The 23,413-nt window shown below is 37.9% G+C and overlaps 3 protein-coding genes and 1 pseudogene across 6 annotated transcripts in view; 3 read left to right on the forward strand and 1 right to left on the reverse strand.

The window, feature by feature from the left end:
* Positions 1-1,582, forward strand: part of LOC145467414 (uncharacterized) — a 5,217-nt pseudogene extending 3,635 nt beyond the window's left edge.
* Positions 1-23,413, reverse strand: part of LOC145467315 (protein sidekick-1-like) — a 330,055-nt gene that overhangs the window by 38,845 nt on the left and 267,797 nt on the right. For 2 of the 3 annotated variants that reach the window (XM_081450857.1, XM_081450856.1), the window contains exons 2-4: positions 21,731-22,102; positions 3,321-3,629; positions 2,404-2,718 (exon numbers count right to left, since the gene is read on the reverse strand). In XM_081450857.1, the coding sequence (XP_081306983.1) occupies positions 2,404-2,718; positions 3,321-3,629; positions 21,731-22,102 (996 nt within the window). Of the gene's footprint in view, positions 1-1,588; positions 1,889-2,403; positions 2,719-3,320; positions 3,630-21,730; positions 22,103-23,413 lie in introns of all 3 variants that reach the window. The other variant, XM_081450855.1, reaches the window with a different exon arrangement.
* Positions 11,588-14,977, forward strand: LOC145467476 (uncharacterized). 2 transcript variants are annotated; one of them, XM_081451038.1, is made up of 3 exons: positions 11,588-11,690; positions 12,735-12,860; positions 13,184-14,977. In XM_081451038.1, exons 1-3 carry the CDS (start codon positions 11,617-11,619, stop codon positions 13,287-13,289), a joined length of 306 nt encoding a protein of 101 aa, XP_081307164.1. In that variant the 5' UTR covers positions 11,588-11,616; the 3' UTR covers positions 13,290-14,977. The 2 variants fall into 2 exon arrangements, with proteins under 2 accessions (XP_081307164.1, XP_081307163.1); XM_081451037.1 differs by lacking the exon at positions 11,588-11,690 and adding an exon at positions 11,698-12,276.
* Positions 14,979-21,722, forward strand: LOC145467436 (uncharacterized). The gene has a single exon (XM_081450991.1). It carries the CDS (start codon positions 16,231-16,233, stop codon positions 17,020-17,022), a length of 792 nt encoding a protein of 263 aa, XP_081307117.1. The 5' UTR covers positions 14,979-16,230; the 3' UTR covers positions 17,023-21,722.

Consider the following 23,413-nt stretch of genomic DNA (forward strand, 5'->3'; position numbering starts at 1 on the left):
TTCCGGGTTTTCTTGCAGTATTCGGTTTCGTTACGCTTGGGTCAAAGGTCACGTTTTCAGGAAGAAGTGCTGCATTTAGTTCGCTATCTCAGCGCTCGCGATTTTATTTACCCAAAAATTTTATTTCACTAATTTGAAGAAGAAACAATGCTCTTTCAGACCAAAGAAGTCGTTTTGGGAAAAGCCGTGTACCAGAACGCCTTTTTAGCATTTGAAAATAGGCTAAATGTAGACCTCTTGTTTAGCTGTCTTGGGTTGTTACCTTTGAAAATTCGTCAAATATTTTAGTTCTAATCAAATCGCGATCTGTTTAGCTCTAAATATACAAGAAAGGAAGTACAAATACAACGTACAATCAGTTTGTTATGAAGATTTTTACTTTTGAGTTTACGAGCCTCTGAATATGCCGCTCATTTTCGATTGATCGATTTTGGCCGATTTGGGACATCGAACGAAAAAATTGCGTAAAAAAAATAATTTTTGATTTATCGAACTTAAAACAATATTTTTGTAACTAGTGCCCGTAGGGCTTCATTCTGGGCGAGTTTGAAGAAATTCGATTTTTTCGCTATTTCCAAGTCTAGTTGATATTTAGGCGAAGCTGCTCTTAATATATAACAAAGCACTTAATGTATAGTCCCTTAGGAAACTAGTTAGTTTTGTTTTCCCTCGAGTCCTGATGTTTCCCTCGACTTCGTCACGGGAAACATCAGGACTCTGGGGAAAACAAAACTAACTGTTTCCCTCGGGACTATACATTAAGTGTAAATTATTTAGTACTAGCATTCCTGTGATGTTATTGTCCTCGAGAGGCAAGCAAACGTAAAATCGGTTCCGGTGAGTAATTAATGGATCAATTTGAGCTCTTGGTGGCAGACAGCAAATTCAATGCATTATTTGGCACGTTACCTAACGTAACTTTTGGGAATTTTTCGTTTTAAATATGATTGAAGTTGCTTTATTGCCTTGTTTCGGGATTAACACTAAAGAAGACAGCGCAGACTGCTGTTGTGTTTGGATAAATTCCAAGTTATTTTACGCTTAACCAAAACATTTATCATACGGAATCATTCCAAAACGACTGAAAACTCAGCGACATTGCTGTATACTGGCCCGGAGAGGTAGCAAGCCACAAAGAATTTTGTACAAAGAGGGCGCCATGCATGCCATGCGAACCATGCGAACCATGCTTCCTTGCTCAATAAAAGGGCGAACCTTAAGCGCAATTAGCTAACTTTTGCTAACAACAGTGCTACAGTATGTAGAAATTGGGATTGAATGTGCCACAACAACTTCTAAGGAACATCGTTCAGGTCAAAATTGCCATAAGCTTACGTACGAACAAAAGCCTTTAGCATAGCTTGAGGCTGAAACAACTGGAACATGCACTTTTCATTAAAAAACGAGTGGTTTTCCAGTTGTTCCCCATGAGGGCTTTAAAACACGGTGATATCTTTACCGCTGGGGTCCAGAACAAGACAAACTTTTAATACCTGTGATGATGAAAGAATTCTTGAGTAGGACAAAGCAGAAAAAAACTGTCTCAAAACTCGCAAATATGGGGTATTAAAAAAAAAAGAAAACTTACTATCCTGATCTGTTCGAACAACAATAACAGGATCACTGGCTGGTCCAGCTCCTTTGACGGTAGATGCAAACACTGTTATATTGTAGTTGACCCACTCCTTTAGATTTGCCAATTCCTTTTGACGATCATCAGGACCAGCTAGAACATTCCCTTTGTCATTTTCTGTTTGTGAGTGGTAAGTAATGGTGTAACCCGTGATGATGCCATTCTGTTGATCAGATGGAACTTTATCCCACATGACTAAGATGCTGGTTGAGCTGTTGCTCTGTCCTGTCACATTTTCAGGTGCAACACCAGGCTCTGGTATAGAAAGTTAATTTGAGTTTTAAAGTTGGCATAAACATTACACACGAAAATGTGGCAACAAAAGAGCAGAGAATGCAGCAAGGAAGCAAACCCAAGTAAATTAGGAAACAGGCTAAGAAAGAACAGAAAAGTTCGAAAGGCAAACAATTCCCAAACTAATAATAAAGTTGACCTTTTGTTCTTACTTTGCTAAGCCAGTGACCCTTTTCACATACAGCTGTACATCTTTGCAGGAAACAATAGCGGTCAATGGGTGAAGGAAATGAATAAACAACCAACACTATTTTGTGTATTATTTTTGTGTACACTATTTTCCATCGGCTGCAAAAGTGCTGTCAAATTTTAATCATGCCAAACAATCAAACTGATTCACCTTGTCATCAAAATATCAAGCAATCTGTGCCTGAATAATGTAGAATGAAAGCTGCAATTTATATAAATTCAGATGTTACAGATTACATGTATGTAAATGTTGAAACAACTACATTGTTTATATACATGTAGAGCACCTTCTTCATCTGTGGTAGCATTCACTACAGGACTCCCATCACTAGTGCCAACCATGTTTCTTGCGAACACTTTAAAGTAATATAATGTCCAAGGGGAGAGGTTTTCAAGAGAAGCATTTGTACTGGGCACCACACAGGAACTATCTGACAGGGATCCTTGACAGAGAGGATCTTCAAAGTCTGCATTATCTAGACTTCTCTTTACTGTGTAGTTCTGAATTGCACTGTTCCCATCAAAACCAGCAATCCAGGAAATGTTCACTACTCGAGCGCTCTTTGAGCCAACTGCCACATTCAATGGTGGGTTTGGTTCCACTGTAGAGTTAATTTATATAATTATATACTCTTTAACAACAATTCATGTACAATCAAAGTTCTCCCCCATTAGTCAAAAAGTAATTATAGACTGACAAATAATACAGGATACAAGTGATTTGGTTAAATTATTGAAGCACTATGAATCAGAAAGAACCTAATCTTCTAAACCAGGTTATCTTTTTCTTCAGTTTTATTAAGGGTACTCCTTAGTGCTCTTTAACAGGTTCATTACCATTAGAGAGACTAATAAAGTTAGATCATGATTCTTCTCTTTCCTGTGAATTCTTTTTCAAGGATTAACGCCCGTAAGGGCGCTGAATGTAAATTAATGGTGTAAAACAAACAACAACAAAAAAACAAAAAAACAAAAAAACAAAAAAAAATAGGGAAAGGCAGATCGCAAATTGAAAAAAATTATGAGGATTCTTAAAAGAGCCATAAAAGCAAGGGATGCAAAAGTAAAACTGAATACTAAAAATTTCTTTTCAGTAATTTCAGTACCATCTCATTTTAAGCATGCCGTGATTTTTCTTTGTTGATAGTTACTGAAAGTTACATTGTATGAACCCAAGTCAATACAATACACCAGGAAAACAGACCTTGAATAACAACTGATTTGGTATCTGATGAATTACCAGCATCATTAATAACGACACAGGTGTAATACCCAGCATCTTGTGGTGTAGTTGCATTTATTGCCAGCTGTCCTTGACTTTGATTGTAATGTAGAATAGTCACTCGTGAGTCATTACTCTCCACACTAGCATTTCTTGCTATCACAATTCCAGCTTTTTCCCACCGCACTTCAGACACTGGTGGCAAAGCATTATACTGACATGTCAACAGTAACTGTCTTCCTTTAATCACAAACTGTACTTGAACACCAATAATCGTCACTTCTGGTACAACTGCAATTGTGAAATTGTTTCAGTTATTTGCAAAATTGTTTCAGTTAATCAAAAATAAACCAAAGGGAAATGAAGTACAAATATTAAATGAAAGGAATAAGTTGATCTACTGTATCTCAAGGCCTATTTTAGCTGGGCCAGCTGGGCAACTGGGATCGATAAAAACATTTGCTGAAATTATTAATACCTTATCAGTCATGAGCCATGATTAGGCTACATGTACAAGGAACAATATGTACTTTGAAGTGCTTTCGTCAAACAGTGTCCTTCGTTTGTTCAAAAGATTCAGATCCTGTAAAGAGCACATCACCTTCAACCTTCTAAAATTGTGATCACAGCCTATTTTCTTTCAAGTTGTGGTGATATTTCCATGAAATTGTTGAAATGAAAGTTCCACCATTGGTAAAATGTTAATCGAACTCATACAATATCTCTAGTTTTTAAATATGTTTAAGGTTGATAAATGTTTGAGAACATATTAAAAGCTTAGCTGTAAATATGTCAACGCAGCAGAAATAATCAGCAAAGTTACGATGACGCTTTCTTTAATGAACTCGAATAACGATTTCGATTTGTTGGTTGAGTTATCAGAACTCCTTGTCCATTTTATTTTCGCAGTGTAAAATTTCACTATGTTGAGGGAACAATTGTTGTTTGTTGACAGTTGAAAACACCGACTCGGACGTGAAAGTGCACACGCTGCACTGTGCAAATGGCTACCTGTACGCGTCAGACTTTCCTATCAAAACTTTTGCAAACTCGCCAAACAAGCAGAAACAATAAAAAACTATCAAAAACAGGTTTTGGTTGTGATTTGAGAAAGTCACAAATTAACTCGATACCAAAGTAGATTGTTTTCTTACGTAAGTTAACTTTTCTTTACAGATCAAACGCAAAAGCTTATGCGTACAACTAGCGCGAGCAGATAAGCTTATTATTCGTTCAGCGCGAAATTGAAGACTTGTTTTCGACCCTGAAAAAAAACTCGACTTTTCCATTAGCTCAGTGCATAAAACTACATATAAGAGCCCTGGTTCTTATTCCTTGCCTTATTTCCTGCCGTCGCTGTGAAAAATCTGTAAGAGAATATCGCAATTCTCACCATTTGATCACTCAACATGACAACATGCACCCGAGAACCCACGACATGTGCGTGGATCTACGCAAAGATATGTCGTCAGTATGGCGCAATTTGTTCTAAAGATAGCAAAATTGTCCCATATCATAGGTGCGCGCGGATCCCAAGACTTACGGTCTCCGTCCCCCGATTATGGCCCCTGATCCAGACTACGTCCTATCTCAAATTTCAGTCAAAGAACTAACGAAAAGAGCAAAGTACTATAAGAAAGTACTACAAGCCATCGGTACACGATAGCAACCGGAATATCTAACGAGTCTGCGCGAACATCACTATCACCGAGAGAAAAAATCAAACAAGAAAACAGGAGACATTGCTATAGGAGACGTTGTTCTCATAAATGATAATACACCACGCAACCAGTTGGTATATCCATTGGAGTTGTCAAACGAAACCAGCATGCGCAGTAATAGGAAAACAGACAGAGAAAGAGTAAATGATAAGCAACATCGTCCTACACGACTTGCTGCTCAGCCAACAACGCAGAATGAGCATTAACATTAAGTGAAGAATATTAGATATGCCGTGGGACTTTGTAATACTATCCCTGTACAATTGTTCTTTACTGCAGTCATAGCGGAGCTCCGTCATCGTACGAGCGAGCGAGCGAACGCCGTCCGTACAGACTCTGGGGGAGGGGGAGAGGAGCCTCGCGGTAGCGCAAACGGGGGAACCGAGGAATGCCATCTTTTTTTGGCGGGATTTTTAAAGAAAAGAAAACTCATTTCTATTTGCCATATCAACAAATAATAGCGGAGGTTGATCTAACGTTTTTAAGATGGAGTTGCACTGAAGCATAAAACAGAAACGGAATGCAAGAAATTACAGGCAAAGAAGTGGCAAAGAAGTAGCAAAGAAGTAGCGAAGAAGATCGTGAAAGAGAGCGGGCCAGCGCTGGGGAAGGAGGTGAAACAGTACTGAACACTGCCGTTAATTATAGCGAGTCAAGGACTAGAGAAAGGGGATGAAATAACACGGAACAATGCCGTGAAGCAAAGGTAACGAGGACTATAGAAAGGAGACGAAATACCCGACGACTGTAGAACCGCTCAATTAATTCGCGCGTCGAGATGCTGTGCAGCCGAGCAAGAAAAGTCACATGATTAAAATCAGGTGACGAACTAGAGAACTGTGTGTTTAGTGTAAAACAGAAAACACAGCGGAAAAAAGTGGTTGATTCGTTGATCTATCGAAAAGATTAGATCAGTTCCGTTCAGTCTTCACAACTTTTGCAGCAAGTTTCTGCCTGGAAGATTTGCACTGGCCGAAGTGAATTGCCAACTTGAGGTAAGCGACGTTTGTTGTGGCGTTTGCTATGGAAATTATGAAGTTGCCTCGGCGAGATAAGCTTATTTTCAGTAGGAATCCTTTTTTAAAGTCTTCCTTATTTGAAGCCATGCTGTGAGGCATTTTGTAAATTACATAGGTTTAATTTCGCTCATAACAATAACACTTGAGTGGTTTTGTGGATCGAGGTTGTAAGTTGCATATTGTAAACAAATCAAGTTTTGTCTCGAGTTTCGTCGTCACGTTTAAAAAAAAAATCTGTATTTGTAAACACTACCGGGCGAGTTTTGAAGTTTTCTCTGTGTTAATTGGCACAACCGCTTCCAAGACTACAAAAATTTCTTAAACCAAGATAGGTCAACAAACCATTTTAAGCCGAAGCGAACAGGATTTGCTAAATTTACTTTTGACGTACCTATGTGAATATTTACATCTTGTGATTACAAAGTATTTCCTCGTTTTGTTAGTTCAATTTATTCGGTTTGACGAAATGCTTGGGAGGAATTTCCAGGTTAATTTGGTTGAAGACTGGTAAAGCTACCGCCGATAAAATGACTGCAAAGCTAAATTAAGCCGTCGGCAAAAATACACACTGTGATATTCAAATCTATGCTTAAGCGTGAATAATTGTTAAGAGCCAGTGCCCATAATTATGGACCAAACAACGGCACAAGTCGAAAAATCGATTTTACTCATTTTTTGCCCATAGATTGGCCCTAGCTAGTAAACAAACGGACCATAGTTAGTCTCTGCTAATGCAGCTTTTTTGGGGAGAAATTTGCGAAAAACGATTTTTTTCCGATTAGGCTCAAAATCTACTTCCGGTTTTGCTGAATTTTCCGAATATTTGATTGCTTCGCGCTCCGCAGAACAGCTACTTGAGAATCTTTCAATGGTCTTTACATTCAGCTCAGGTCTTCATGGTATGACTGAGCGAAAAATAAAATAAATCGAGGCTTCGTTTCAGCCTGAAACGAGATCGAACACAAACGGAAAATATTACGATGTGTTTCAAACGAATTATAGCACTAAAATATTGCCATATTTTTCTATGGGCTATAACTTTAAATGCCATAAAAACACTTTATACGGGTTAACTGTACACCCACCTGTTTGAAAATCAAAAAATATCTCTGGGCAAATGGTTTGTGTTCGGTTTTAAGTCGCCCGCCTTGGCATGTGCTTCTCATGAATTTTTCCCTGAACCGCCGTGAGAATGTAAACAATTGCGTGACTCTGGCGGTCACTCTGAATACATAATTCGTTTCCAACAAACCGCAGATGGCTATCTTAGAACATTTGGGTGAAAAAAGAGAAACATAATGGACCACTTTTAACTTTTATATTTTGAAAGTCATCGCTTTGGAAATTTCGTTAATTAAAAACGCCAATTAAAAGCAATTTACTCGGAGTTCGAGTGTTACTGCTTTGTCGTTTTAGGCTGTCGTTTTTTCTCTGATCATTTTAATTACAAGAACGAGTTCTAGAAAGAAAATCGTTCTAAGTTCATTTGTTAAGCGTAATGAAAAGTTGATATTGTTGGTTTGTAGCCTTACGTGATCTGAAGGAACGCTACAGTGATTAAATTTGTATTTGTTGATTTCTACGGATCGATTTTCGGTTAAACCTTTTTATTTGTGCCAGCACATTTAGTGCTTTTTCTCCTGCTAAAAAGTCGGAAAAAGTAAAGTAAACAAATCCTAAAAGTCATAAATAAGAGGTATCGACAGTGCGAGTGTCTCGGTAAGCTGTTAATTTGAACAATTACTGTGCTGGACGGATTGCTTTCCTGGTTACCCACGTACTATACATAGCTCATTGTGCGCGAATGTTTCTGTTTCAAACAACTGAAATGCTCAGTGCTTTTTCCTTTTTTTCTTCAGTCTTAAAACTTAAGGTTAAAGTTAGGCTAAACCCTAAACTGTTTTGGCGGCCAACCTATTTTTGGCTAATTGCTTAATCAAATTATATATATATATATTTCATTGAAATTCGCTCCTCTGTGACCGACTTCCGCGAACAAAACAAGATGGATGTTCGCTGTTCATTTAAGACTACAATCCTGGTCAAAAGTGTTGGGACAGTTACGGCAGATGACTTCACAGGCAGCCTCTCTTAAGACCAAAACCGCGCAAGCCCGCCTACCCCCTCCCCCCTGTCAATGTTGATAAAAATCTTGAAGAAAAAAAATCCTTGACAATAGCCTCAGAATAGCCTCGTTTCAAGAGTTGTTCGCCTCCTAGAACAGTATTCTCGAACTAAAGAGACGATAAGATAGATATTCACGTCTTATTCCAATAATAGCGATTTTTCAGCAATCGCGTTTGGTTCCAACACAACTGTCTAACCACTTTCTATTGTCCCTTTTTCCTTTTTTCCCACATCCAATCTGGTCTTCAGAATAGCTTCGTTTTCATGCAACATTGCTAGGGGAGAGGGGGGCTCAATTGTACTTGCTTCCATTCATCTTTTGTTCTAAAACGTTAAGGACGTAGTTGAAATCGTGGGTTTCAGCGCGCAAAAATGGGAGGTGTCCCAACAACTTATGGCCACGATTGCAGGTTTACACTAGAGGAAATTGTTCCGGATTCGTGATGAATCCAGAATGTTTTAGTGCCGGATTGATTTGCCGTTTACACAAAAATGGACGAAACCGAAATAAAAACTCCCCGATTTGGTCGTGTCTCCGGAGATTTTGAATCCGGAATTTAAAGTGGGAACTTTGAATCCGAAAACTTTTGAATCTGGAGAGTTTTGTCGTGTGAACGATTTTCTCTCGAATCCAGATATTTTTCCGGCTGTGATCTTTTGAGTTTGCGGTGGAACGAAAATGGCGGATTACATGATCCAGTCGTAGTCGAGTCGTAGGCGCATTGATGGCCATTTGATGGCGGTCGCTGGGTGATTACCTCGTGCTGTTTCAGGTGTAGGTAATCACTTTTATAATGGGTAATGCCATACTCCTCAGAAACCGTGCCCAATTTATACTTTACTGCGCAGATGACGACGATGGCACGATCGAAAACCTCGACGGTTTTCGACCCTAAACCCTAAGTAAATACCTGGAGGAACCTGGCATGATGGACAACAGTACCGTGGTCAGCGAGTTGAAAGAAAACTTCAGACTGTCTCAACCTACCCCTAGCCTTATTTTCGGAGGCATTTTGTTTCTCGTTGTCGAGGCAACAAACTGCTTGTTAACCATTCCATCATGAATGTTCCCGGAGTTATCGTCGTGTATAAACGGTTAAGAATCCGAATATCCTTTCACTGTAAACCCCTACTAATCCGAATACTCTAAAATTGATGAATTCGGGAACTCCTTTATTGTAAACCTAGTCCTAGATCGACCACTGTAATGTTTATTTGTCTACCAGTGTTTTGATCTGCAAATTTCAGTTAATTGATCAAACAACCAAAGTAGAAAAGATGGATTTTTTTCCCAGTATGATTGAAACTTAAACGCAATTTCTTCCTCGGCTAATTCAATTCAAGAAATTCCGGGTTTTCTAGCTGAGTTTGAGCATATTGTGTAGGTACAAATTTTCTACACAGCTAGAAGAGCTGAGATGCCGTCACGCAGTTAGTAGTCTATAGAAATTATGGTATTTCCACTTGACTTTATTTGTCAGTCAATGATTCAGTTGCCATAAATCATACAGGATTGGTTAAGTGTATCTCTGAAACTGCTACTGTGTTGTAAGTTATCAGTGAAATCAATAAAATAAACAAGTGTTAAAATCATTTCCCGGAGTACTGTAGTAACGTTCTTTATCATGGATGTCGTGGGTGTCGCAATGCAAATGAAAAAACATATATATTTATACTAACTTAAACAAAAAAAACAAAAACAAAAAACAACAAAAAAACATTTTTCATTATTTTATCCACACAACGTTTCAAAAATTGCTTTCATCGGATTGCTGGAAACGAATATTTTACTCGAGAGTGGCTATCCGCGTCACGCAATTGTTTACATTCCAACGGCGGATTTTGGGCAAAATCTATGAGAAACACAGGCCAAGGCGGGCGACTTGAAACCATTTGCCCAGAGATATTTTTTGATATCCTAACAGGTGGGTGTATATTTAACCCGTAGAAAGTGTTTTTATGGTATTTAAAGTTATAGCCCATAGAAAAATATGGCGATGTTTTTAAGCAATAATTCTCTTGCGACATACTGTAAAATTTTGCGTTTCAGTTTTACCTCTTTTTGGGCTCAAAACTAACTTTGATTTATTTTATTTTTCACTCAGTCATACTACCAAGACCTGAACTGAATATAAAATCCATTGAAAGATTCTCAAGTAGTTGTTCTGCGGAGCGCGAAGCAATCAAATATTCGGAAAATTCAGCAAAACCGGAAGTAGATTTTGAGCCCAGTCGGGTCTAAATCGTTTTTGGCGTATTTCGACCAAAGAAAGCTGTATTAGCAGAAACTAACTATGGTCCGTTTCTATTCTTACTAGGACCTATCTATGGACAAAATACAAGCGAAATCAATTTTTCGACCTGTGCCATTGATAGGCGATTTAGGTCCATTTTTATAGGCATTCACTCTTAAACTTTAACACTGCAAGCTTAAACGAATTTTCTTCATCCTTTCTTTCATTCAGTCATCCTTCATTGAGAAGGGATTTGCTGTTTGATACTCAGCTGTAATGATATGCATATTGTGTTTATAATGTAGATTTCCTCGTTTTATTTTGTTGTTGTCCAGTTAGTTCGGTTTGGTGAAATGCTTGTAGTCGAAATGTCGAGTGGACGATTATGCATGTAAACCCTGTCGGCAAGTAAAGCTCTACTTCGATTTTGATTTGCTATTTCATTTTATTAGTGCCACTGTTTTTGGTTGGGGGTACATGGCCTCTATTTTCCTAATGAGATGTTATTCCCTAGTGTGGTATTTACACTTATGGAAATGTTCCATAACAGTGAGATAGTACTAATTAAAAAAAATGCTAAGAGCTGTGCTCGGTAACTTGAACAGTGAAAATGACATTTACATACGTAGAAAAAATTTAGGGCATAGAAGTCCTTGCCCTGACCATTTCTTGGTAATAAAAATAACTTTTACTTATGTACATTCAAAATTTAGTTGGTGAGAGTGCATTCCTCGCTCCACTCTCTCTCTCTCTGCTCTCTTTTTCACACTAATTTTTTGATTGACTAACTTATTAACCGAATGTCACTGACTGTTTTCTTTGTTGTGCTTTACTTTTTTGCTCGTCCAAGAAAGTTAACGTTAAAATCTGACATTTGAATGCCTCCTTTGCTAAAGTTAGTCACCATTTAATTGTTATCACTCCCTGTGAATTCATAGAGAATTACCACCTAATGTGGAAGTCCTGTCTTCAAGTGTGGGAAAATGACACCGCAAAAAGTTACAAAAAAAGTTACAATGAAAGTAAAAAGAATTGTGAATGTTGATCATGACTTGGTGTACATTGTACATCATGTAAAGGTATGTGGTGAGTGCCAGAGACATAACATTTCATACATTTGCCTTTTCAGGACAAATTATATAACAGTGACATTTTAAAAGATGTAATCAGAAATATAATGAGTATTGTCCAGGCAGTACCAGTTTATGGACGGCATATGCAGACAGTAAGAGGTGCTGTAAGCATTACCAGGTAATTAAGTTAGTTTTATGCTTATGACTTCTTGTACTTGGATTTTGTGTCATATCGTCACAAGAATAGGTAATGAAAGATGCATTAGACGATGCAATTTATTTTCAAAGGCAAACTTAAAAGTCTGCCTATGGTGGATACCGGTTGTGTGTAAAGTGAATGTAAAGCAAACACACTGTTAAAGATGTACGTGCATGTTAATATTGAATAATCTGACATTTCAGCGAGTTTGAAAATATATTATATCTATGACAGTTCTGAGGTGAGGGCTGTTACATGTACATGTAAATGGCTCATGCTCAATTTTTCACTTGTTATGATTTAGCTGCCAATATGTTCTGTAAATTAATTTTAATAGTCATCTGTTGGTGTGCAACGATATACACCAATATATAACCAAATATTGTACAGTGTAAATTAATTAACCAAATTATGCTGTTTTCAGTTAACCAACGCTACTACATGTACATTGTAATGTGATGTTGAAGCGCACAAATTTGCAAACATGCCCAGTGTCAACTTGTGAAATGTATGAACTGGCCAGCCAGTCTAGATTACAAAACTTTCTGAAAGTTGGCCTTACCAGGTAAGATATTTCTTAAAGCATATTTTGTAATTAATGATTTCTCAGACATTGCATGTGAATATCTTCTGGAACTGCACACTCAGATTAAGTCAGCAAGAACATCAGTATTTATCCTGACAAAGTCTGATTTTCAGTTATATGTACAACCAAACAGCCTGGATGGCCCTTTGATTGGGACTACATGCACATTGTTGTACTGCAATGTTCCAGTTTCTTGTTTAAAGCAAATTGCATGTGCGCTCGAAAGCAAGTCGCCAAGTTCATAACAGTTATATATGTTTGCTTTTCATCTCAGGACAGAGCCTGCCACTGTGAAAGTTTTGGTGCCATCCCCCTAGCATTTGATTCACTACTGTAGACACTCAGTAAACAACTAGCAATGAAGGACACTGTATATCAATGAAAGGAATGTCATCTGTTGGTTATAAATTATAATTGATATGTCTTTGTATGTTCAGTGGTGTTCAAGTAGCAGCGATATACAGTATGATTACATCCCTGTTCCTGTCAGTCAATATACGAACAGTGTACACATGGGCAACCTGGATTAAAACAGCAAAGATTTTCAAAGCAACCATGGCCAGGTGAGATATTTCTAAAGAAATATAAATTGAAGGTCCTTATGATTGCTTATAGGGATTGATTTTTATTGTAAACAATATTTTACTGAGTGTATTTTTCTTGTGTACTAATTGTTATAGAACACAGAGACCGCTGTCATAACAGAGATATTAATGTGTGAAAAGTTCCATAAAAAAATGCACCGGGAGCAAATTAAATCATCATAGATGCAGCCTCTGAGAGATCCCCAATATTAATGGAATATACATTGTACATACATGTAAAAGAGTTCAATAATTTATTACTTAAGATTGTAATGCTTTGTTTGGTTTCTCTATATTCACAGACAACTTGATGCCATAATAATTTCTGCACAAAGTTCATTGAACAAACTGACTTGGAAGTTGAGTTCTGCAACCCATACTGTGTGTAGTAATATCATACAGCTGTAGCTGCAACATTGTGACAGATTAACTGTATTACATTATTAAGAAACACCTATGATACATGTATTAACTAATTATTTAAAGTGTCTGTTAAATTAATCAATTTTCTTGGAGACAATTTACTCATCATGTCATGGTTTATTCAAATAATTGCTTTTTTGGCTTAAAAATGATATTTATTGTGCTTGGTTTATGTTGCTCTTAAATCAATTTTGTGATAACTGGCATTGGGCATGGCATAAATTAATATTTTGCCAACACGAAATGGAGAACTGGGTCTTAAGCAAAGTTGCAGGATTAGTATTTTTGTAGAAAGAAAGAGTTGAGAAATTTGTGACATTCTACTGACAGCCTTGCCATTCGCAACGTCCAATAAGGTTAATTTGTTCCCTAGAGTTGTGCAAATAGCGTTCTCTAATTTATAAATTATTTCAATCAGTTGTTTAAATGATTGCCTTATAACCCCATCTCCAGCTTTGGTGCATGCAGGATATTGATGTATTGTTTATCCATTTTGCTATAAATTATCTTTAATTGATGTGTCAATCTAAACATATCTTTGATGTGCTGGCTTTTTCTGACAAATGTACCTATGCCTCATAATCTTTGAGTGCGTTTGGTTGTGTAGTGCAGACAAAATACACGTACATAATATAACTTACTTATAGCTTACATGTACTTATAATTCTTGGTATAATTTAATCATTATGAGCAAAATTAATTAATGGAACCCAATAACAGCTCCTGTATTCCACAATCTCAGTCGAGAAAAAGAACAAATCACATTGGAATTGAATAGTAAAATTATTATCAGAAGCCTATGCAAGTATTCATGATCAGCAACAAAATATCATATTTATCGTTCATGCCAGAGTGATTTTGCTTATACTTATACTTTAAGAGATGGTGCAAACCCTTTTAGCAGGAGGAGATGCCATACAAAAATGAAGATAGCTAACTGTCTTTGGGGATCAAGTTAGAAAACAAAACTTTTTAACTTTTTACATGTGTATACTACTTTGGTATTTTTGTGAGATTTCATTTGGTAGAAATTTGGGGACTGAATATATTGTAACCACTACATTTCAGTCATACCCCACAACAACAAAAAATGTGTAAATAAACTTCTTTTGTGCAGGAGTCCCAATTGTTAACTAAGAAAGAATATAATGATTAATAACAATGTCATGTCTTTCTCAATAAGAAAGAACAGGAAATGTCACCAAAAAACACAGAAGACAGTTCTGTTATGTGATCAACATTATTGGTGGCTCCCCTGAAATGCTTGAAATCATGGCTCTGTTTTCATCATTACACCATCTTACACCTCGATCTGCTGATGTGATCCTAGTTCGGGCTGAAACTATAAAATCGCTCGCAGTTTACTTCACATACATGTACATGTTGGATTATTTTCATCAGTAACAACATTCCAAAAAATAACTGACGAGCTCCGCTTTTAGGCTTGGCTAAATCTATATATTATCTCTCTTTTTACATAGAACAATGTTGGATCATATATAATCTTGTCGGCCCGGGAGAGTGTCACACATCATGTAATTAAGTACACCAAAATACTAGAGTCATATGTAATCCTGAACTTCTACAACTACAAGAGAATCACGTGTTCACCTCGTTACAATAGTTGCAACACGTACCATGTAAATAAGGCTAAGAGAGGCTAAGAGAGGCTAAGAGAGGCTAAGAGAGGCTAAGAGAGGCTAAAAATATCATATTTCAATGGAATTTGAATCCAAGGCTTGGTGATATCAGTTCAACCACTCCGGTAGTGGGAAGTGTCACGATCACGACTCACCCTTTATGCGGACATGTTGTTTGAACTGCAGGCTTAATGTGATCTCAAAATGAAAGACAATTCGCATTATAATGGACTTACTAAGTCAATGTGATAGTAAGTGCTAAATTGGTGTTTGTTAACGAAAAAAAGGAATTCCTCTTCAAGTGCAAGTCCAGCGGATAGCTGTGTTTCGTTGAGTAAGGGCAACTTGTTCTTCTTTATCATTATCCTCACCGCCACCACCACATACAGACTGCCCAACCAAGATAAGTCAGGTGATCCTAAAGGGCATCATTGCTGTAAAATTTATCGCATGGGCAACTAATTCAATTGTTGCCTACGTGTTCAGCAATATCCTTTAACTGATCTTGAAGATTTAAATGTTAAGAAATTTCTCTTCATATGGTTCTCCTGAATTTCAGATGTTACCGTTATATTGTGCAAACTGCCCTTTATCTCTGACACTAAAGTAACGAATGGCCGCTTGAGCTCTCCCAAGCTTTTCTCCCTGTCAATTCCGTTCTGCAAGGCCCAAGTTGATAGTACTAATCTGCCCGTCGACGCAACGAGCCACAAAAATGCTTGGTTACAGAAGCGAATGGGAGCCGGAGTGTAGCGGATTACCTTGAAAAGAAAACCAGTCTGTTGCTTACCAATATACAGTCATTTCAAGAAAAATCATCATACATGTAGCATCCAGCGTGGAAAGCTCCGCTGTAAGGTTAGAAGACAAATGTGTCCGCCATTGCTCCGGCAGAAATGACAAACTGTGACATAACGGTAGTCAACACTCCATTGTTAGGACGCAAATTTTGATTGGTTCGCTAAAAAAGACAACATTGGATCAGAGTTATACGCTTCGGGGTTATATACTTCTGGTACCGTATGTTAATTATGTGTACCTCATATTCAATGCACACTTATATCATGCAATAAGAGACTGGGTCGAGTAATGGCGACGTAAAGACGTGCGTTGCTGCCGTCCGCCGATCTTTCTGCTCTGTTTTTGGTAAATGGCCGTTTTTTGCGGTCAGTTTTTGAGCAAAAGAAAAACCATATCCTCAGACTCTTCCGACGAATCATCTCTTTCGCCGGAAATAAAAAAAAACGAGGCCATACTCCTCGCCAACGCATCACGAAGACGAAATAATGACAGCTCTCAGTATGACGCAAGGTGTTGGTGCAACTCTACAAGCAATCTTAGCAAAGCTGGAAAAGCTTGATTCAATAGAATCCGCCGTGAAGAAAATTGAAGCCAATCTCGAGAACTTAGAGAAACGAACTCAAAGGCTAGAAGATTTCCAAACATCAGCGAAGAAAGATATTGATGATCTAAAAGAAGGGATCAACTTTACTGGACAACAACTCAAGGATAAGACAGAAGCTGTGGAGAAGGCGCATCGACTCTATGAAACTCAATTAGCAGAGCTCACGACAAAATGCCAGAAAAATGAGGATTTGTTAGACGAGATCCACACTAAAAATCTTTACTTAGAAGCCTACTCTCGCCGGGAGAATATCAAATTCACGAACATAGAAGAATCAACAGAAATAGGCGGCCGCACTAGTGAAGACACCGAAGAAGTTCTCCGAACTTTTCTGGAACGTGATCTTGGTTACAGGGATGCAAGGAATGTAGATATTCAGCGAGTACATCGCATCGGAAAAAGCAAGGATGGAAATCCGTGTCCTATTCTGGCCCGTTTCCTTAGATATAAAGACTGTCAACAGATCTTTTTACTGGGTCACCGGCTTAAAGGCACTAACTTTCAAATGTTCCGAGACGTTCCCCAGGAAATCATTACCCGTCGCAAAGTACAGATGGGAGCTTTTAAGGATGCCAGGAAAAATGGAGTTGCTGCCTCCTTCAGCCAATCTCAACCGGATAAATTGTATATCAGAGGTAAATTGTGGCCGATCGGGCAAAAATTTACTATTTAATTAACACTAAATAAACTTTGTTCAACTTGACCGGTAAATTGTTCAAACTTCTCGCAGTCTCATTAGTGCCAATATGCTTTTTACCAATTAGAGGCGGTCGGCAGCTTAAACGGGCTAATAGAGCTGTAGGTTTTTTCTCTTTTTTACTGTAGCAAGCAATCAAGTTGCCTAATTTCTCCGCCATAAGTCCTTTAGTAATTTTATTCATTTTGTGTGTGTTTTCGTTTTACTGTCTCCAGGGCATAAAAATCTATCTAATTAACAATAGTTTAAAGGCATGTGGTCATTTAGATATCTTTTATTGTGAAAATGCAAAACAGTCAACTCAGCCTCCTTCATTACTCACAATACAACAGATCTGAAAATAGTTTCCCTCAATGTCAGGGGATTGGGAAACAATGCCAAAAGAAAAGAGGTGTTTAACTGGCTGAGAGCGAAAAAGCAATCTATATATATGCTGCAAGAGGTCCATTGTTCTCAAGAAACCACCGATATATGGACTTGTGAGTGGGGGTACAAAGCGTTCTTCAGCTGCTGCAGCAGCAACAAAGCAGGGGTTGGTATTCTTTTCAATAATAATTTCAATTGCCAGATCCACAAGGTTTTCTCGGATCCGAATGGACGCTTTTTAATATGTGATATCGTTGCTGATAGCAAGCGTCTGACTGTGGCTAACATCTACGCTCCGAATGAAGACGATCCAAACTTCTTTCAGGTTTTTTTCGATCATTTGTCAAACTTTAAATGTGAGGAAATTGTAATTGGTGGGGACTTTAACTTGGTTCTTGACATTCAAAAAGACGAGAGGGGTGGCCTTGCCAGAACACAGAAAAATGCCTTAAAAGTGATTCGAAATTTCTCTGAAAGTCTTGGTTTGACTGATATTTGGAGACTTTTCAACCCAGACGCCAGGAGATATACTTGGCGCCAAAACCAACCAGTCATACATTGCCGACTCGATTTTTTCTAGTAAGTGAATCATCTTTATGTGATGTTACCCATGCGGATATTTTTCCTGGTTTCAAAACGGATCATTCGATGATTACTCTGAATCTAGCTTTACACTCGAACCCCAAAGGCATAGGGTTTTGGAAGTTGAACACGTCCCTTTTATTCGAAATGAGATATGTTCAAGAAATTAAAACAACAAGTGAAAGCACTGTGAACCAATACAAAGACGACACCTCAGTGAACCCAGCTCTGCTTTGGGATATGATTAAATTAAAGGTGCGAGAAAAATCAATATCTTATGCTGCATACAAAAACGTGACAACAAGGAAACGCGAAGAAATGTTGGAACGCGAAATCGCCTTGTGAAAAAAACATTTAGACAATGCAAGCAATAGTAACCCTCATATCATATTGTTGCTGAGTATCGCACCAAAGGCGCTATCATTAGGTCAAAGTCGCAATGGTACAACGAAGGCGAAAAGAACTCCGGATATTTTCTAAATCTCGAAAAAAGGCACTGTAAACAAGGAACAATTAGTCAATTAAAAATGAATGACACTGACTTTGTCACCACAGACAGAGATATCTTATCTGAATGTACGGCTTTTTATAAATATCTTTATACGTCGAAAAGCCCCGACAACATCCAGTCAACATTCCTCTCTGAAGTGAACTCCACTTCTTTGACCAATGAAGAACAAACTTTATGTGAAGGCCTCTTGACTCAAAAGGAATGTTTCGAAGCCCTGAAGAAGATGGAGTCTGACAAAACGCCAGGCACGGATGGACTCCCTGCCGAATTCTACAAAGTTTTTTGGAAAGACATTTCTTTTTTTTTAACCTCGGCCCTCAACTATGCTTTTGACTCTGGCTGCCTCTCAGTAACACAAAGACAAGGGGTTATAAAACTAATTCCAAAAAAAGATGCGGAACTATACTTCATCAAAAATTGGAGACCTATTACCCTTTTGAACACTGATTACAAAATCGCAGCAAAATCTATTGCAAACCGAATTAAATTTGTACTTCCAAACCTTATCAATCATGATCAAACAGGATTTCTGAAGGGCAGATTTGTAGGCGAAAATATCAGACTCATTGACTCTATTATCCAATATGCCACAGAAAAGAATATCCCGGGCCTGCTACTTTTTATTGACTTTGAAAAGGCATTTGATTCTCTCGAATGGTCCTTCATACACGACACATTAAGATCCTACGGTTTTGGTGCTTCGCTAATTAACTGGGTGAAAACCCTGTATAGTCATACTGAGAGCTGTATTCTGAATAATGGATGATGGGCAAGTAATTTTTTTGAGATTCAAAGAGGTGTCAGGCAAGGCTGCCCGCTCTCACCTTATTTATTTATCCTATCGGCAGAGGTGCTGGCCACGGCAATTAGGAAAAATACTAATATAAAGGGAATCTCTGTAAATAATGTGGACACTTATATTAGACGGGTCACGTGAATCTCTCCTTTCATCCCTTGCAATGCTTGATGATTTCAGCAAAGTCTCTGGCCTCAGACTCAATGATAAGAAAAAGGAAGCTCTACGGATTGGCGAAAGTATTGGAAATGATAAAATTCTGTCATCAGGAAAAGAACTTAAATGGCCAAAAGACAAAGCTGAAATCCCTAGGTCTATGGATTTCAACAGGTCCCGAACTATCTGTCTCTTTAAATTACAATGAGAAACTTGAAAAAATTAAAGAAATCCTAAGATGCTGGAAATACCGCCGACTCACATTGTTAGGAAAAATCACTGTTATCAAATCACTAGTGGTCTCCCAATTGGTTTATCTACTCTCGCCTCTTCGCTCAAACTACAGGGCTTTAAACGAAATAAATCATTTACTCTACACTTTTCTATGGAATGGTAAAGGCGACAAGATAAAACGGAAGGTAATGATCAATGATTTCGGTGTTGTTGGCCTAAAAATGATTGATATTAGTTCCTTCAATAAATCCCTCAAAACCAAATGGATTCAAAAATATTTAGATAACAACAACAAAGGAAAATGGAAAATCTTTTTTGATATAACCCTAAAAAAATATGGCTGTCAAAACTTTTTTTCCTACAACCTCAGCGTTAGAGACACCTTATCGACAATGACAACTTCGGATGCCTTTTTAAAAGAACTGTTAGGAATCTGGGAGGAAGTTAACTTTGAACCTGAAATAACATCGAAAGATCACTTGCTGGATCAACAACTTTGGCATAACTTACTAATAAAGATAGCCAACAAAACAGTTTTTTTTTTTTAAAAAATTGGTTCACTAAGGGAATAACTCGGGTGAAACATCTTCTAGGACCGGACAACAACTTTCTCTCGTTAAATGATTTCCGCTGTAAGTATGAAATAGACCCTCGCCCTCTCAGCTTCTACGGATTAATATCGGCTGTAAAGTCTCTTCGGACTGATTCTAATTTTCAAGATTTACAGAACACCGACCACGAATATGAGCCACTTACAACAAGGATTTTAGAGGCCAAAAAAGCAACTACATTAATATATAAAAAGCTGATTAGTAACAAGAGTTTAACCCCAGAGTCAAGTCAAAAGAAGTGGCTAGAGGATTGTGGCCTATCAATAAATGACAACATAAATTGGACTGCTGCCTATCTTTTAGCTAAAAAATGCACAAAGAGCACTAAGCTGATAGAGTTTCAGTTTAAATTCTTACATAGGCATGTACCAACCAATAACTTCTTATTTGGAATAGGTCTACAGGGCGATAAAAAGTGCAGTTTTTGTCACACCTCCTCTGAGTTAATAATTCATCTTCTTCTGTCATGCCGCCAAACATCTCACTTTTGGAATAAACTTACTGAATGGCTAGAAAACTTAAATTTACTTCCTAGAGATTATGCTTTGACAAATATTACTGCTTTGGGTCTGAGGCCAGATATCTCTCAATGTGCGCTTCTTATCAATTACTGCTTTCTCTTAGCACGATATCACATATGGCTCGCTAAAACAAAAGATGATCATCCAAATCTTACTCATTTCATATGCACACTAAAATCACAATATGAGATAGAAACAAAAAGTGGAGACACAAAGAAATGGAAACCTCTTACAGGATATATGAGGATTTAATTAATATTCTGGATTGTATTTTGTATAGGGTTATCTATCTCCTACCCATTAATCTATTTCTAATCTCCTGTCAGATGCATAACTCATTTTACTTTTAAAGTACCACATGCCTCTGGTCTGTTTTTTATGTTTCTATACTACAACCTCAAGCTGTAATGATAACTAGCTATTTTTCTTCTTTTTTTCTTTGCCCCTTGTCGTCACTGTATTCCTTAGTTGTGTAAGTAGTGTAACTGTATTTGTTAGTAGTGTAAGTCGTTTAGACATTGTAATTTAAATAGTGTAAATAATTAGAGCAATGTAATGTAAATAGAGTTGGTGTTGTAAGTAAGCATTGGTTTCCCTTGTGTTATTGCAAATAAAAAAAAAAGATGGAAAAAAATATCATGCAATAAATGTTGGGAGTATGAACTACTTACAGTTGCAGGTTATAGTAAGTTATATAACACCATAAAAAATGAACTGACTTGTACTTACTTAAAACACGAAACCGCAAATTTTCAAAAACAGCAACTTACTGCTTCAACAATATCAGATCGAAGTTTGAAGCTAGTATCAGTACAATCTCTTAGTTTTAAATACAAAATTAAAAATAGAAAACAGAGTTTGGGGGAGTAATTGGTCAGGTGATTTACTTTTAATTTTGTTCACTTACCCACCACAAGCAACTGAACAGTATCATAAACAGGTAATTCAACAAGACTTTCAGGTGTAAGTCTGCAAACATAGAACATTTCATCTGCTTTCTGGATTGAGCTCAGTCTGAAAGTGGCCCGTCCAGGACTACTTCCATTCCATTCTCCACTTACACGTCCACTGTATGGAGGATTCTGTGTAGTAGCGATTGTTTGGAGCTTGTCTATGGAAACCAGAACATCTTTAATGTTAACAGAACCATCGTTTTTTGTTCCCCAGGCAACTCTGTCTATGTTTCCTCCATGAAACGCCCAAGTGAAGTTAACAGATGAACCAAGAACTCCAGTCAGCTTGTTTCCGTTAAAGGGCGAGGTGAACCGTAGTCCACAGACTGCAACAAGGCAAAATTGTCGGTGTCTCTCACAAAGTATTAAAACTCCTGAAACTATATAAGTCCATTTAAGACCGAATACATGAATTTTGTAAAGGTCTTGTAACGTCTTCTTAATTTATGTCCCTATGCATAATCCTTGGGAAACGATTTTTACCTCGAAACTTAAATAACTTAATTGGTAAAAAGATGAAATCTGCATTTGAGTCTAGAGGCCCGACAGGGCGACGATCATCTCTGGTTCCATGGTATGAAGGGACTACGAGTATTTCTACCCTTTGTGGATGGAATGATATTCCTCCATCGCAGCGTTACCCCTGTCATTTATACTCTTTATAGTGGAGGGAGGCATATTTAAGTGTCTTGCTTCAGAACTCAACAAAATTATCCAGGCTAGTGTCCCAGCTCGGAGTTCAACGCACTATAGACAAGCGCGCTATCTATGTCATTCCCCCTTCTCCCCTCCGCTTCACTCTAACTGTGATCTCAGCAGTGGACAGCACCTAAACAAAGCGTACTGACGGCACACGGCTAAAAATGTTACATTTCATCTAATTTTTCCTGAAATTAAATAGGCACAAAATGCAGCCGTTCCCCTCTTCCTAGGGGACACTCAGTTATTCCTATACACAGCGAGCTAGACACACGGCTGACTACCACATGCACGAAACATGGAAGCGAAGAGGCGTCAAGCAGACAGCTAGTCATAGCCTGAACTGCAAAATACCGCTTACAAACCCTAGGATTAAACAAATGCTGGCAAACAATCATAAAAGATGACTATGACGATACATACAAAACTCGACCCACGAGGTTAAAGGTCCCTGCATGAAGCAAACATCTGAGGTGAAACTGAAACGGGTATGCAAAAGAACGTAATAGACAAATTGGGCTAACTCACGTGCGGGTGTCACGTGACTTGAATTGGGTACAACAACAACCAAAACAAGTGCGTTCGTAGTGACATTTAGAGAAAAATAAGCCACGATTCCGCGGTTTTGTTGCACCGGAGACTGTCAGAACAGCTCTGCTAACCGAAAAGATCTGTCGTTTCACGGGTTTTCGTTAAATTTTAAAAGTCTGCTCTCCGTTTGGATCGTGAAAACGAAAAGAGATCCACGATATTTCAACGTCAGTACTGCAGCGAAGACTTTACATCAGAAGATTTTACTAATCCTTACTCTAGTAAAAATCGATTGAAGGCCGATGCAGTTCCTTTTTTTTCGTGGGATAAAGATAAGCAGGAGAAGGTACAAGCGGTGAAGAGGTACGCTTCAGAAAGATGAATCAAAGTAGAAAAGAAAATGAAGC

This window comes from Orbicella franksi, chromosome 14, assembly GCF_964199315.1.
Source record: "Orbicella franksi chromosome 14, jaOrbFran1.1, whole genome shotgun sequence".
NCBI classification, from domain to species: domain Eukaryota; kingdom Metazoa; phylum Cnidaria; class Anthozoa; order Scleractinia; family Merulinidae; genus Orbicella; species Orbicella franksi.